The sequence below is a fragment of the Sceloporus undulatus genome, chromosome 5 (assembly GCF_019175285.1).
Source record: "Sceloporus undulatus isolate JIND9_A2432 ecotype Alabama chromosome 5, SceUnd_v1.1, whole genome shotgun sequence".
NCBI lineage: Eukaryota > Metazoa > Chordata > Lepidosauria > Squamata > Phrynosomatidae > Sceloporus > Sceloporus undulatus.
In genome coordinates, this window is record NC_056526.1 from 90,326,913 (window position 1) to 90,341,817 (window position 14,905).

Genomic DNA, 14,905 nt, shown 5'->3' on the forward strand with positions numbered 1-14,905 from the left:
GAAAAGGCCCTTCTCGTGGTACTAACCAATCTAGCCTCTGGAACTCTTAACAAATGCTGCCCGGTGGATCTGAGTGTGCGGGGCGGATTGTACGGAGAGAGGCGGTCCTTTAAGTACCCTGGGCCCAAGCCATTTAGGGCTTTATAGGTTATAAGCAACACCTTGTATTGCGCCCGGAAGCGAATAGGCAGCCAATGTAGGTCTTTTAAGACCGGTGTTATATGACTGGTCCTACCCACTCAAATAAACAGATTGTCTCTTTCTTTTTACCTCTTCCTAAGCATGTTCCATCAATGTGTTTTTCAAAGAAGAGGGAAAAATTGTTTGTTGCCTGATTCTAAGTTTTACTCTCAATTTATCCATGGGTCATACCAAAATACAGCCGTCTGTTCCTTTACACGGGCTTGCAATCTGTGGATGGGAGCATCTTCAGAAGGCCCTGCTCTGTATTTCCCAATGGTGGCACTTGCACATGCCACACTAACACAGTGACATGTCATGCTGCCATTGAGGACTTGAGGTCCCACAGAATTTGCCATCCATGGGAGGGTCCAGAATGGAACCCCTGCTGATACCAATGTCCAACTATACATAACTTTGGCTCCAAAACCTGCCCTCAACTAATACATGGGTATACGTACTATATGTCATCATATAAATGCCCCCAATTCAATTTGTCTACTTCAGGTGGGCCTAATAATTGGGTTTAGGTATGTTTCTTATGTGGCTTGCCGAAACCCACATTGAAGGCATGCTACTTCCTAAAAAGCAAGGACTATGTTCTTGTCTTTCCAAAGATAGTTGACATTATAAAGAGGTTTCTATTTTTAAGTATTAGATGTATATACAACTGTTGGCTATAAGTTCTCCAAAGCAGTTCACAATATCTTAAAAATAGCTTCTTCACTGACATAACATTTTAGGCCTCATTATGGGTTTTGTTTTTGGTGGAGTCCATCCCCCTTCGATATATATAATCTATTCGTCTTATATAGTTGTGCAGTCATCCAAAGCAAGACCCCCATACTACTGATTCCTTAGATCTGAAAAGATTTATCCAACATACATGTGGAGCTTTTGAAGATCTCTCATTCAAAGGGCTGCCGTAAGTCAAAGCTGATTTGACAGCAAATAATAACAACAAAGTTAAATATTTACCTAAATAATCAGCACTTCTTGGCATCTAGTTTCAGGGCTACTTTCATAAGTTTCTTACATTTTAAAGTCCTAACAGCCAAAGAAGGAAGATGCCTGATGCTGCTCTACTTCAGCTGTGTTCCTATGGTCGATTCTCAATTATAGTTGCCTTCATGGTTGACTTCTAAGTGCCCTCTACCCAGGAAGAATATCCATGGGTGCGGGGGGGGGGGGGGGCAGGGAGTAAAGGGAATTTTCCGGGCAAAGTCGTATGATCGTGGTGAAGATTTTCATACACATTGCGATCTGAGAGGACTTATCCTGGGAAGAATCAGGAATGCTCCAGCAACAAACCATTCATGGGATGTCATCTGAAAATTTTCACCAATTGTGCGACTTTGCCAGGAAAATGCCTTTTGAATCCCTGATTTTCCCCCATGTGATAGTCTCCCAGGTCTGTAGTACTATTTTAGGACCTCAGAAATCAGTAAAGAAAATAATCAAGTAATATTTTCCTTCAGGTGTAGGGCTCTGGTTTAACCTTATCGCTTCTTAGAGAAGAAATAAATCCCATCTCAGAATGGGATTGCATACATAGAAGAGATATATATTTTGAGCACAATTCACAGCAAGTTAAATGTTTGTGTCAAGTGCTTTCTTTCATACTTCTCACAAAAAATATCCATAGAATCCTGAACATTTTTTCTTTATTGAAGCTCCTTAGAAACTAATGGAGACAGATATCTCCTGTCTGACAAAAGAAGATATTTTAGAGTCATTCCTAAGAAAGAGACAAATAACTGTTCAGAAGCCTTTATGATCTTTGTCTAGGTGAAATTAAGACTTACCCCCCACCAACAGAAATAGTGAGCCTTTTTTCGAGAGCCAAAGACCTAATATTTGTACTGCATGTGTAGAGAAACTGAGAGTGATCAACTGATTTAAAATAAACAATTTACATCCACACCAAACAAGGGCAGTGTGTGAGTTCTCATGCAGAGTAGACTGCTGCCAGTTAAGAACAAATGTAGAGCAGCATTTAGCTTGATTTCTTGTGGGAGCTGGAGAGCATCCAATTTGAAATTATTCATCCATCATCTCTAAGGGATAATGGTGTATACATACAAAATCAGCTAGATGGGAATAAGGCTGAATTTAACAACAACCCTACAGAAGGACATGATAGGATTTAAAAGCTGAAAAGCACAAGAGAGACTGCATGTTTTAAAGAACTTTTAAGGGAGCTTAACAGAAAAGACTATCCTATCTGAAACAGTGGAGTCCCCACCCCAGTGTCACACAGTGGGAGTCGCAGCAGTACTTCTGGGGGTGGCAGCCAAATGGGTGCACTTATCTCTTCTCCTTCACTGCTGTGGCACCATTTTTCTCTTGAGTAGTGCAGCTCCTTGGCAGCGAGGTCAGGTGGGCTGTGCTTGGTCTTATCCTTTGCTGCTGCAGCACCAAACTCCTCATGAGTAGAGTGGCGCCAAAGCAGAGTTGGGAAGCGGTGCGGATGAGGCTGCCACTGCTATGGCAAATCCACGAGAGGCACACCTGCCTGCCTCACCCCGCAGCAGGAGGAGGGCCTGATTGGATGTCACCCCTCTTTTGGGGTGTCACCTGGTGTGGGTCGCACTCCCACATACACAAACATCCCTAGTGACACCACTAGTCTGAAAACATTGAAAGATGCCACCACGTATTATAGGCATTACTGAACAAGATGAACAAATAGTGTGATTCATTATATGGCAGCTCCTGTGACAGGAATTCAAGGGATACAAATATTACTTGAAAATACTAAAAGCTTCCAGCCCAGTTAAGCAAAATCCCCTCATCCTTGTATCTATCCTCCTAAAACTTTCCTATTTTCTTGCCTGGGAAATTAACGACCTGTGGAAACACGTGTCAACTCCATTTCACCCTGTTTCTTTGTACCTCCTAACATATGAAGCATGAATTGAAAACTGAAATGTTATAAAATAAAAGACTGTCAAAAACAAAGCTACCTCAGGCATTGATCGTAGAAAACCTATCATCAATGGTTTTATGTTTTTCTGCTTCTTAGCTTACAAGCCAGAAATACAAACAAGCCAGCAATAATTTATTGGGGCTAAGCCAAGTTAATACTTGATGTTCTCTGGCTAAGCAACTGACATGAATTTTAAAGCTATTAAATTAGAAGCAAGTTACAGAGAGTGCAATAGTAACAGATGCCTAGTTTAAAGGCTGGTTGGGATCATGAAATGGCTTCTGCTTAATGTGAACTTTAATTTCTAAGTAATCAGAATAGTGCTAGAAATAATAAAGCTGAAGCTCTTTTTGAAAAATTTACAAGAAAAAAAGTACACCTTAATTTAGCTAGACTAGTAATTTATAAGCCCCGCAATGAGCTAATAACCCAGCAAAACTCACAATTGCAGAGTCATATTTTTAATACTGTTGAATTTATTCATCACTTACTGAAGAACTACTAAATTCTTATTCTGTTTTCCTCCATTCCCCTTATTTTTGTGCATTTAATATTTAATGAAAGGTGATTAGCCAACATTCATAAAATGTTACCCATTACAGACTTTTTGGAAAATTAGGGATTTTAAAAAACAACATTTGTTACAAATCTCAAATGCTATCACCAATCTCTGTAGCCACTGATTTCCAGATTGCCTAATTAGTGGCAGAAGCAGTTGTCTTAACAGGAACAGATAATTATGAGACTTCCTGCAACTTCCAGAGACAAAACAAATTATCATAGCTCTCATGCTATTTTCTGACACATTTTAAGATAAACCACCAAATATCATGTTCCCCTGCTTTTCTATAATGTGCAATAACTATTAACCATTAACGCAAAAAGTGATGAGACAACAGTATACATACGTGATCGTGAACCTATGGCACATATGCCAGAGATGGTACGTGGTGCCATTTCCCACAGCACATGGCAGGGAAGAGGAGGAAGAAATGCACGCTTGTTCTTCCTTCTTCCTGACCCTCTCTGGCCACCAGCTGCCTCTCCAGGGGCAGCTGCAGGCCGGGAATCCACGGGGGAAACGCCTATCTGCAGCCAATCGTCTTTTTTTCCTTCTGGCAATTCCGACAAAGTCCATGTCTTCTTTTTATATAAAGCAACTTGTACTCACTTCTCAGAATCTGTCCTTGGCAGTCCCTTGATCTTTTTCCAGTCAGAGAGCTTCAGAACTCCTTCCTCTGTGGCTTGATAAGAGAATCTGTCAGGTGGAACACCTCAATTGGAACCTTCGCATGTAGACTTGGATACCTGGCTCTGCTTCTTGCCATCTGATTTCTCATTGTTAATCTGGTCCACTGCAAGTGTAGCCCCTTCTGGATGCAAGACCTCTGGAGGATGAAAGAATTTCATGTGCCTGGTTGCTGTGGGAGTCTTCTTCCACTGCAAATAAATCTGGACAGACATCTTCGTTTTGGATTAAATTTGGGCCATGGTCTTTCATCAGCATAAACAGCATTTGTTAATTTTATTTTGCATCCATCTGGATTTAGAATTCTGTAAGCATTTCTGGGATAACCAACAAAAATTCCGTCTTCACTTCTGCAGTCAGGTTTGTATCTTTTTGTCATGGAATGCTTTGCTTTCCAAATCCTTCGGATGTTTCAATTTAGGCTTAACTCCATGTTATAACTGAAATGGGGTTACATCTTTGGATTTAGTTGGCAGCCAGTTATACAGGTAGTGTGTCCTTGGCTTACATAGGGGATCAGTTCCATACCCCTCCTGCGTAAACCAAATACCACGCATGCTCAAGCCCCATTCAGGTTAATGGGGCTTGTGCATGCGGTGATGCAGTGGCACACACACGCCACTGGCGCATGCCCTATTCATCCAAATGGGGTGCGCGACTTTGCACATATGCTCAAAGCCGTGTATAACTCAGGCGCACTGTATGTAGCAATCATGATGGCTTCAGACCAATAGCGTTGAGGCATATGAGCCTCCAAAAGCATGGTGACTGCCATCTCCTTGAGAGTTCTGTTCATTCTCTCTGCCATGCCATTTTGTTCTGGAGAATAAGGCTGTATAATCTGATGATCAATTCCATGTTCCTTTAAAAATTCATCAAATTCAGCATTAACAAATTCATTACCATTATCAGTGTGCAGGCTCTTGGGTTTATAGCCAAATTTATTAGAGACTCGATTAAAGTACTCTTTGAATTTTTGAAAAGCTTGACTCTTCTCTCTAAGGTTAGTGTATGTCTACCTGTTGAAATCACCAATAATAACCATAAAGAAAGAGTTGCCTCCTGCAGACTTTTGATTTATTGGTCCAGAAAGATCAGCATTGTAAAAGATCCAATGCCTTATTAGACTGCCTCTCAGTAACTGGAGGGTACGGAGCTCTAGTAGCCTTTGCTTACAAGCATTCTACGCACTTCTCATTGTTGGAGCATGCTTTGAATTTAAAGTCTCTTGTAAGCTCTTGATTGGCCAATCTCTTAATATTTTCCACACTTTCATGAGCAAATCTATGATGCCATATAGTTGAACAGTTAATGACGAATGACGCTACTGCTTCAGCGGACAAAAAAAAAGACTGGGGTGTGTACACTAGAGGAGGCTTACATGGAGAGGCATGGAGGGGTGGACCTACCGCCAAAACCACCAACTGCTTTGAAAGTTCCAAGCAGTACTGCACAGGCACATTACACCCCATGTGTGTAAGTCACAGAAACCACAAAGAAGAAACAATTTCCGGAGGGCGGGGGGGGGGGGGTGACCTGAAGCTCTGTGGGGAAAGGATGTCTCTGGGGAAGGAGGAGAAGGAACATTCTGGGTTGATTCTTCATAGGAGTTCTTTGCCTCTCTTGGATTGAGAATCTTTCCTCGCTGGGAAGAGAAGTGAAAAGCTGGCTGTGCCACTCTCCAACCCAGCAAAGAAGGACTGAGTTTCTCTTTGCACCTGGTCATCTTGGGAGCAGAAGGAAAGAAATGGCAAAACTACCTCTGAGCTTTCATTGCTTAAGAAAACCTTATGAAATTCATGAGGTCACGACAAGTCAACAGGCAACTTGAAGGCGCGCACACACAGACACACACACACACACACAAAACAGTTATATTTTCATCCTTGTGTTTTTTAGCTCCAGGTGTTTGGGTGGAAAATATTTGATTTTGAACACATTTTTATTCTAGGGCATGACAGTTGAATAACAGATCTTGTAAGATATATTTCAGAGGAAAGAAAAGCAAAAAACCCTCTGAGTATTCCTCGTCTAACTACTCCTTGACTAGGAAAATCTTATGAAATTGACAGGGTTGCCATAAGGCACATATTATACACACATATATTGAAATCACATATACACATACATGATAGTTAAAAACCTACAGTTAGCTGCAGCCATTATCCAGAACTTACCTTTTTGACCAATACAAAAATGCTCATTTTCAAAGAGTTCTAAAACAGTAAAAAAAAACATGAAAAAATATATAAAGATTTCAAACTATTTCAGATCAATATGCAAATACTTGATTTAACTACCTTGATTTAACTAGCTTATACAAAAGCATGGCACCAGACTTTCAACAAGTTCTTACTGTCTGTTTGGTCACTTCCAGTTTCCAAGGCCTTTTTCTTTATCAAACCAACAAACAAAAAAGCATGGGAATAAGCTTAAGATTTAAAAATTGTAAATTGCGCCCCCACAGGCTTCTTAAAAAAATAACTGAGTTATTCGGGGGCAAAATAATTTCAGTTATCAGAGTGTTGGAGGGGCCAGTGGTGAGTGCACCAGAAGCTCTGGTATAGAGGACCACTTAAAACATCTGAGCGGCCCTGAATAGAAGTCTCATGTTGTCCACTCAAAAACAGGTTTACTATGTCAGTGGGAATGTGATTAAATACCCAAATCAAATTTATCACAGAAATTTAAATCTGGTTTCTTTCAAATCAAGACTAAGTTTTAGCTTAATTTTTAAAATATGCAAATTCCGGAATAAAAAAAGAGATCTTTGTTAAGTAAGTTGGTTTCACCCATTGTTGGATTTGTCAGATTTCTCCCTATTACATTACAAACAAAAAGGTATTGGCAATTTTTTTGCACATTAATCCTTGTAAAAAAAACAAGAATAATCTTTATTATAGTGTATTAAACAGTCACACTAACCTGGGGGCACATTTGCAGAATCATCAATATCCAGCTGACCTGTGTTCAAGTCTAGCTCACCAAAATATTCTTTCTTCAGGAAAAAAAAAAGCACATATGAAAAAGACAAATATTTTATTAACTAAGGAAATTTCTTTAAATTTCTATAATCTGTTACCTTCTCTCCACAAGTAAACAACATGTGGCAGAAGTTCCAAATTGTAGTTGCTTTTTAAAAATAATCATATCAAAATAGTTCATTAATTCGCAAACATTGTACATGCTGCTAAAGACAATTATTTCAGTGTCTTAGAGTTAGACAATTCATTTACTTAAGTTATAACTTTAAAAAAAAACAAGCCAAAGTTATTTAAAATATGATGAATACTTACTAGCTCAGGAATATTCTTCACCTTCAGTGGAACCTGAATTAACCCCAAGTGGTTTCTAAAACTAGGCTGCTCACTGTTTTCATAATTTGGATTGCGAAGGTTCATCAATACCTTTAAGTAAAATGCTATACATCAATATTTTACGTTTATGCTGGATACTTCAAAAGCACTACAGAATCCAGAAAATACCTACATTAGCAGTAATAACAAATAGACATTTTTAACAGTTTAACATAAAATTATGATTTTAAAAAAGACTGGATTTATATGCTCTCTTTTCCCCCTTCCTCTGCAAGGGAAGATTCCTAATTCCTAAACAAATATTAATTTTCATAATTATAGTTTAATATGATATCTCAATTTGCAAACTATGGCCTGTTACTGACTGCCAAAATAAAGCTGTTTCCGGTCTCTTTGGAGGTATGCTGTTTAAATGATGCATGCGTCCTAAGAATCCAGAAGCTGCACCAAAGCTGCACTCCAGTGCTTAGGAATGGAATGTGGCTTTGGCGCAACCTCCGGACTCTTAGGACCTATGCATCACTTAAATAGACCCGAAGAGACCCGAAGCAGCTTTATTTTGGCAGTCTGTTAACAGGCCTATGGGTACTACTTTTGTTTCAAATTGTGGATTAGAGAAAAAGCACTATATGTATCTTGTCAATTTCAAGATATAATAATGGATTAGGAAATAGACACAAAGAGAAGAAGGAGCATGAAACTTAAACCCTTGTGTTATGTTTGCTTAGGGCCACCCTAGCTTGGAAATGACTTTAAGGGACACAACAAAAGAAACAAGAGGCTAGAACTGAGCCACAATCAGAGGCTTAAGATAGCTTTATAAAAGAATTAAACAAATCAGTGGCAGAGCACAGTACAAATATTTTTGGACTACAGCTGTCAGAATTCCATCAGCCCAGTCGTGGATTCAAATGTTTTCCAAGCTCCAATTAATATTTTGATTTTCTTTTTACCAATTACAGCTAAATAGAACCTGTGTTTAGAAGCCCTGCCTTTGGGGATAGACAAAACAAGAGGGCTGCTGCCCGCATGCTTTCCTAGTGTGTGAATCTACAGAGCCATCATGGTAGAGTAAATGGGCTGAGTTCTAATCCAACATGGAAACTTTTATATTAGTAAGGTTTCAGCAACTGAGAAAAGAAGATTCAAATTTCTTCCTTTTTCCTTTTCAAAATTGTGTCTTACTTAGTTCATCCAGAAATATAAAATTCCTGTGTTGTAAAAAGTCCTTTCATGAACATTTACTCTCTAGTGCTGCAGAATGTTCAGCTTTCAACTTTTATGGTCCGTTTATCATAATGTAGCCACTGTCAATCATTTTACTAGCATTCAATGATGTTGAGTAAACCATAATGTTCATATGATCTCTAGGTCTGTGTGTGTGGTCATCATGCTAGGAAGAGTCTACAGTAAATTCTTTACTTCACCTTCTTTATTCCTACTGAACACTTCAGCATATAGTGGAATAATTCCTCTGAGTTTATATAAGACTACAGAAGTGTGTAGAAGCAGGCCAAGAATGAAATGGTTAAAACTCAATCAAAGATAAGAAAGGTAGGGAAAATAACAATAGAGACACCAGAGATAAAATAAAGACTATTTATTTATGCAAACTGCTTTTATAGGGTTAAACTGAGACAGATATACTTAGTCTTAATTACAGATAAACTTTACAGATGCATTATAATTCATGCCACCAGCAAAATTAAGAAACCCAAGAACATTTAAAATTCAGGAGTTACTGTATATCTCACAGGGTAAGCTATCTACCTGCATTTGCATGTGTGCAACATTATTTCCATTCATATATGAAGATTAAAAAATAATGTCAACCAAACTATTGGTATTTGAAATTCTAAACTTGGACGAAATTCCTATGTACACAGGGACATGTTTCAAATATGATGCATTTGATTTACCCTTGTAAAAAGTAATCTAAATGCTTCCTTTTTGTCCTTTTTTTCCAATTACACAAGGTAATGAAGATTTATATTGCCATCTTCAAATGCTTCTTGGAAAATAAATATAATTGTATTCTGATGTTCAAAAGCTCTCAGTAGATTTCACAAACACTGGGCCTGGGTCTCCTCCTAATGATTTTCATTGGGACTTTCAGTTATTTGCCATCTTCTTTTGTATAATGAGCAATTTTTTTACTGCCCAAACTAGCCTAAGAAACCTTTTTGCTCTCCACAAATGAACTCTAGCACTGCTGAATCACAAGAAAGACCATACACAGTAAAAGCTTATAAACTGTGGCAAGGGAAATAATTTTACATCTACTTATGCAGAAACAATTAAAAAAAAAAGTATAGGCTTTAACAAAGTAATTGTGTAGTTCCTCCCAACTAAAGAAAAAAACCTTAAGGGCCTTGATTTTCAAACTGTAAAAGGCTGTCAAGTGGTTCTCAACCTTAGGTCCTCCAAGCATTTTAGACTTCAGCCCCCAGAATCGCTGATCATTTGGGCAAGCTGGCTGGGACTTCTGTGAGTTGAAGTCCAAACATTAGGAGAGCCAAAGGTTGATGATACCTAAAGCTTGATGAGTCAGAGTCAGTGGAAGTAGAACAAGATCTAGATCAAAATCAAGGTGACTGTTAATGTGGTGCAGAGGGCAGAAGAAGTAACTGTTTAATAGGAAGCATCCCCCGAAGTGGACCACTGAACTGAGGTAGGTGTGACAGAAACTCTCACAATTAGAGAAGTCTTCAAGATCTCGCCCTCAGAAACGTTCTCTCTGGGTTTTCCAGATAGCAGAAACAATCTCTACATCCACTGGTGAATGCTATGGGGACTCTGAGACTTAAAGAGTAGCATTTCTTTGAGAAGCGGACCCAATCACTTCAGATAAAGCAGTAGAGGATGGTCCCTGTGATTCAACTTCCTCAGAAATGACTTGTGAGTCTTTGAGGTAGAAGCCAGAGAAGGGTGATGGTTTTTATCCTTGGGTTCTTATGTTTACATACTCTAGCTACCAACTCCATCTCCACAGCTAAAAACTGACCAGGAGATCAAAAACATGGTTCAGTCAGAACTCGACTATGCAGTCTTTGGTGGGGAAGAGATGGTCTCCAAACAAATGCTTGACAGCAAGATGGAGGAGCCAGCTGCAGGTAGTGCAATTGAAATGGGACTTAGAAGCTCTGTCAGTTCCAAGATGATTAGTGTGAAGGGACGACTGGGTAAAAATTGTGGCCAGAGAGCCTGTTTATACAAAAGTGCCTCCAAATGCAACTCTCTATTCCTTCTTGCTGGAGGCATAAAGGTGGTACAGTGGGCACAAGAGGCAAACACATGAGTTTCAGTAAGGTAGAGAAAACACTTCAGGTATCCAGCCATTCCAGGATCTTAGCACAACAGAGGATACACTTCTTAAAGGATGTCAGTGAGAGACAATAGCCCTGAGGATGAGCACATCCTCATATGCAACCACAACAACCACCATCGAACTATCAGGTGTATCCCCAGGACCGAATGGAGCAAACAATGATGGAGAATGGACCTGATAAGATGGAGAAACAGACTGACAAATGTGGTTTCTATCAATGCTATTGCAGTAGTGGACAAAAAGTAACTGGCAGTTTTGGCAGGAAAGCCCCTGTTTAGGGTTGCTGGAGGTGGGCAGGGCTAAGACCAAAACACTTATGTAACACTCTAGAAGATTCCAGAAGATACACACACAGGCACAGGATAATCCATTTGTGTGAGTCACAGAGACCACGAAGAAGAAATGTACACTCCTAATAGTCAGGTGTTTTGTTTTCTCATATCTTCTTCGCTTTTCAGATACACAAACTTTGCTTCTTATACTGTACCTTCCTTTCTTAACTAGCAGTGTCGCTAACCTAGGTATTATTTTTGAAATGCCAAGACTATACTGCAGATGATCTTAAGCCCAATTAATGAATTCAGTGGTTTAAAATACCCATCTCTGTTAACTACACTACTATTTTATTGTGTTATAACCTAGATGTTTTACAAATTACCTCAAGAAAATCTTTAGGTGCATAGACAGGCCGAAAAAGACTGAGATCTGAAATTAACAAGACATATAAAGTTATTTAGTTAGAAGTACTAGCAGATTGCTTCAAAGTTTAAATAGTTTTGTGTTTCTTCTATAATCTATATCCTATATTCTACTAATAATAATTACAAGCATAATATTTATTTAGATTGAAATCTGTCTGGGACATACATCTGAAGCACATTCTGGAGAAGTATCAGTCATATCTGAAGATAATTACTGTATCATAGAAAATTAGGATCTTAGAGGTGGAACTGGCTGCAAGGGCCATCTAGTTCAACTCCCTGTAGTACAGGAATGTGCAACTGCAGTACTCCTGAAAGATGCCCATCCAATCTCTGTTTAAAGACCTCCAAAGAAGGAGAAGTCCACCACTCTCCATCTTCAGTGATTTTTTTTATTCCTAAGAGTATGGAGTTTATCACATGGGGAAAACTGGAAGTATATACCAAATGTGTATTCTATCCTTTTTCTTGCTTTAATAATGAGCCTCTAAAGCATTAATGTGTTCTCCATGTGAAAATCATTTGCGCGTTTTTGCGGGATGCGGAAGTTTTAATTATTATCGAAACGGAGGTACATATGTTCCCCATGTGATAAACTCCTATGTATACAGTATAATAGGTCAAAAGAACCAGAAAATGAGTCCCTTGCTACAAGAGTGCATATGTTTCCATTCTAGGAGACATGAAATTCTAGAATTAAATAGAAACAGGGACACATTCTTTCAGAGCACTTATATACATTCTCAATTCTGTACAGTCTATCTGACCTGCTTCAGTTCTGCTCAGAACTGACTTAGATCTTTTATATCCTCTGTTTGATCACAGTAACTCTCTATTTGATCAGAGTAACTGTTTTGCAGTTGAATCTGGTGTTAGAAAGGAATCCAATAATCCAATCCAACTGATCAATTCAACCCCCAAGTGTCTTAGTCAGACTGCTGACAAGCTAGGTGAATATGCTTCATGTGCAATCATGGTGCAAAGCAAAGATAGAGTTAGAAAATGAGATATCATCATCATCATCATCATCATCATCATTTTGCCATACAGCTGTACAGTATGCTTCTATAAAGCATCAAAATATCTTGGTAGAAAATTTGCAGGCAGAAACACAATTGAGCTAACCCCAAGTAGGGAAATTCTTCCAAGGGCAGGAGTACCTTTACTAATGTTTGTTAGTCGTTTGATTAAATATTACCAAATATTCCCACTTCAGTTTTAATAGAAACAGTGATTTTAGTTTAAAAGAGCACAGGTAGGAACTGTGAAGTCCATGGGTCACATACTTTCCCCAAAACCATTTGTGTGGACTCTGAGCCCACAGTATGTGCTAGCTTCCTAGCTCCAGGTACTCCTAGAGGATAATTAATATTCAGACTCCTTCTCAGCCTTATTTTTACCCTGGGACATGGGACAGAAACTACCTTGGTTACAATAGAGAAATTTGTGTCAGGATAAGGAAAACGCAACTGTGTTTGTTGCTCTGAACCTTTCAGCAGCTCATGGCATGGCACCTTTGGGGCTGGGATTGGAACATACTGTGCTTTCATGCCTCTAGCACTTTCATAAGGGAAAAATTCAATATTTTAATTATAAATTTGATAAGTTGCACATGTTTGTATATGATTTCAAACTATATAAAACAAGACAATCATACCTGGCTCATCTGTTCCCATTTCATTCCATTTACTGAGAAGTTCTTTTTGCTCATTCATTGATCTCTGTGAATCATAAAAAGCAGTATGACTTTTGTAATTAAAAAAAATCAAAAGAACAGAATATAAGTCTCTACCTTTTAGCATTTAATAACAAATAATATATTAACACACACTTACAACCAAAATAGGGCTTGCCTTGTCTAAACATTACAGTCACGGAAGAAAAGCTTAAACAGAACTACCTTCTGTGCTAAAGGAATGCCGAGTTCATTGCACATACTATTTAGACTCTTCAGAATTCGTTTTTCCCAGTTGCCCTGCAAGAGAGAACATAACTCAGTATAACAGTTGCAACTTCCCTGTAGTTATAATTTGTAATAGTTTATTTGCTAGTTTCTGCTCTATATTTTTAAAGTAATAATAATAATAATAATACATAAACTTTTACTTTTTTGACATAAAACTGCCTTCTGTTTCTTTATTTTTAAAATATATTTTCATATTCTGAAATAGTTTATATACTTATTTAAAATTTAATTAACACAAACTTTTATTGTCAAGGTGTGATTCAGGCACAAAGTGAAGTATGAACATCCAAAACCAACTGAAGCTTGGTATGAACAGATCATCTTCATTCTATTACAATCAACATCTTTCAGAAACCCCTAATTCTACCTGAACAGCTCTGCAAATGAAGTTAACCATTTAGTTCTGTTTCTATAAATTTGTTTCATACAAACCTCTAAGATTGCTCATCTTCAATGCTATCATGAAAGGAGACCAAAACAACACAAAATGTGATCCTAAGCATGTTTATTGGGAGATGTGTCCTGGAGTTCTATACTACTAACTGTAGGATAGCAGCCTCAACATTTGACACATATCTTAGTGGATTCATTTTCCAAATACCTACTCTTACATAGCCAAGTGCTTATTCTTATTCATGCACTGTACTATTCAGATATAAGGAGGAGGCTTGAAGGAATATGTAGTTTTAGAGGAATACAAAAAACAAAAACAAAATACCTTTCAGAATAAAATCCCTAAGCAGTTTTAAAGGAATTATTCAATGAAGATTGATCATGTTGTGCTGGCATGAAACAAGGCTGACTGGTGGACAGAAACAGAAAACGGGGGAAGTGGTTTGGAATGGAGTAGCCTGAAAGAAAACCTGAATCCTGGCTGAGCAAAAATACTCAATATTGCAACATTTTGTTGTTAAGTCGCACAGATTCCCATTAAAATGTACAGAAATACTGGGAAAGACTGTCTGTTGGTTAATGCCAACTAAAGCAGAGCCATTCAATCAATTGTTGAATGGTTAGTTAACACATAAGTACATCCCACTGATTCAATAGGTCTACTTTAGTCAGGTTTGATAACACAATTTAGGGTCTGTATGTGTCAATATTCGGGTACAACAAATAAAAGTTAATACTGTAATGGCAAACCTGGGCTTTTCTCATGTAAGCCAAAGATTCTTTTATGTGTTCCGGCGGTGCTGATGGATGATATGGTAAAGGGAACCTTGAGGAGGAGAAAA

The 14,905-nt window shown here is 38.3% G+C and overlaps 1 protein-coding gene across 2 annotated transcripts in view; it reads right to left on the reverse strand.

Annotated features, from left to right (window-relative positions):
• Positions 1-14,905, reverse strand: part of TBC1D19 (TBC1 domain family member 19) — a 75,573-nt gene that overhangs the window by 38,652 nt on the left and 22,016 nt on the right. Inside the window, exons 2-8 of one of the 2 annotated variants that reach the window (XM_042467119.1) lie at positions 14,814-14,889; positions 13,605-13,679; positions 13,362-13,425; positions 11,662-11,708; positions 7,655-7,765; positions 7,284-7,356; positions 6,536-6,574 (exon numbers count right to left, since the gene is read on the reverse strand). In XM_042467119.1, the coding sequence (XP_042323053.1) occupies positions 6,536-6,574; positions 7,284-7,356; positions 7,655-7,765; positions 11,662-11,708; positions 13,362-13,425; positions 13,605-13,679; positions 14,814-14,828 (424 nt within the window). In that variant the 5' untranslated portion in view covers positions 14,829-14,889. The remainder of the gene's footprint in view (positions 1-6,535; positions 6,575-7,283; positions 7,357-7,654; positions 7,766-11,661; positions 11,709-13,361; positions 13,426-13,604; positions 13,680-14,813; positions 14,890-14,905) is intronic. The other variant, XM_042467120.1, reaches the window with a different exon arrangement.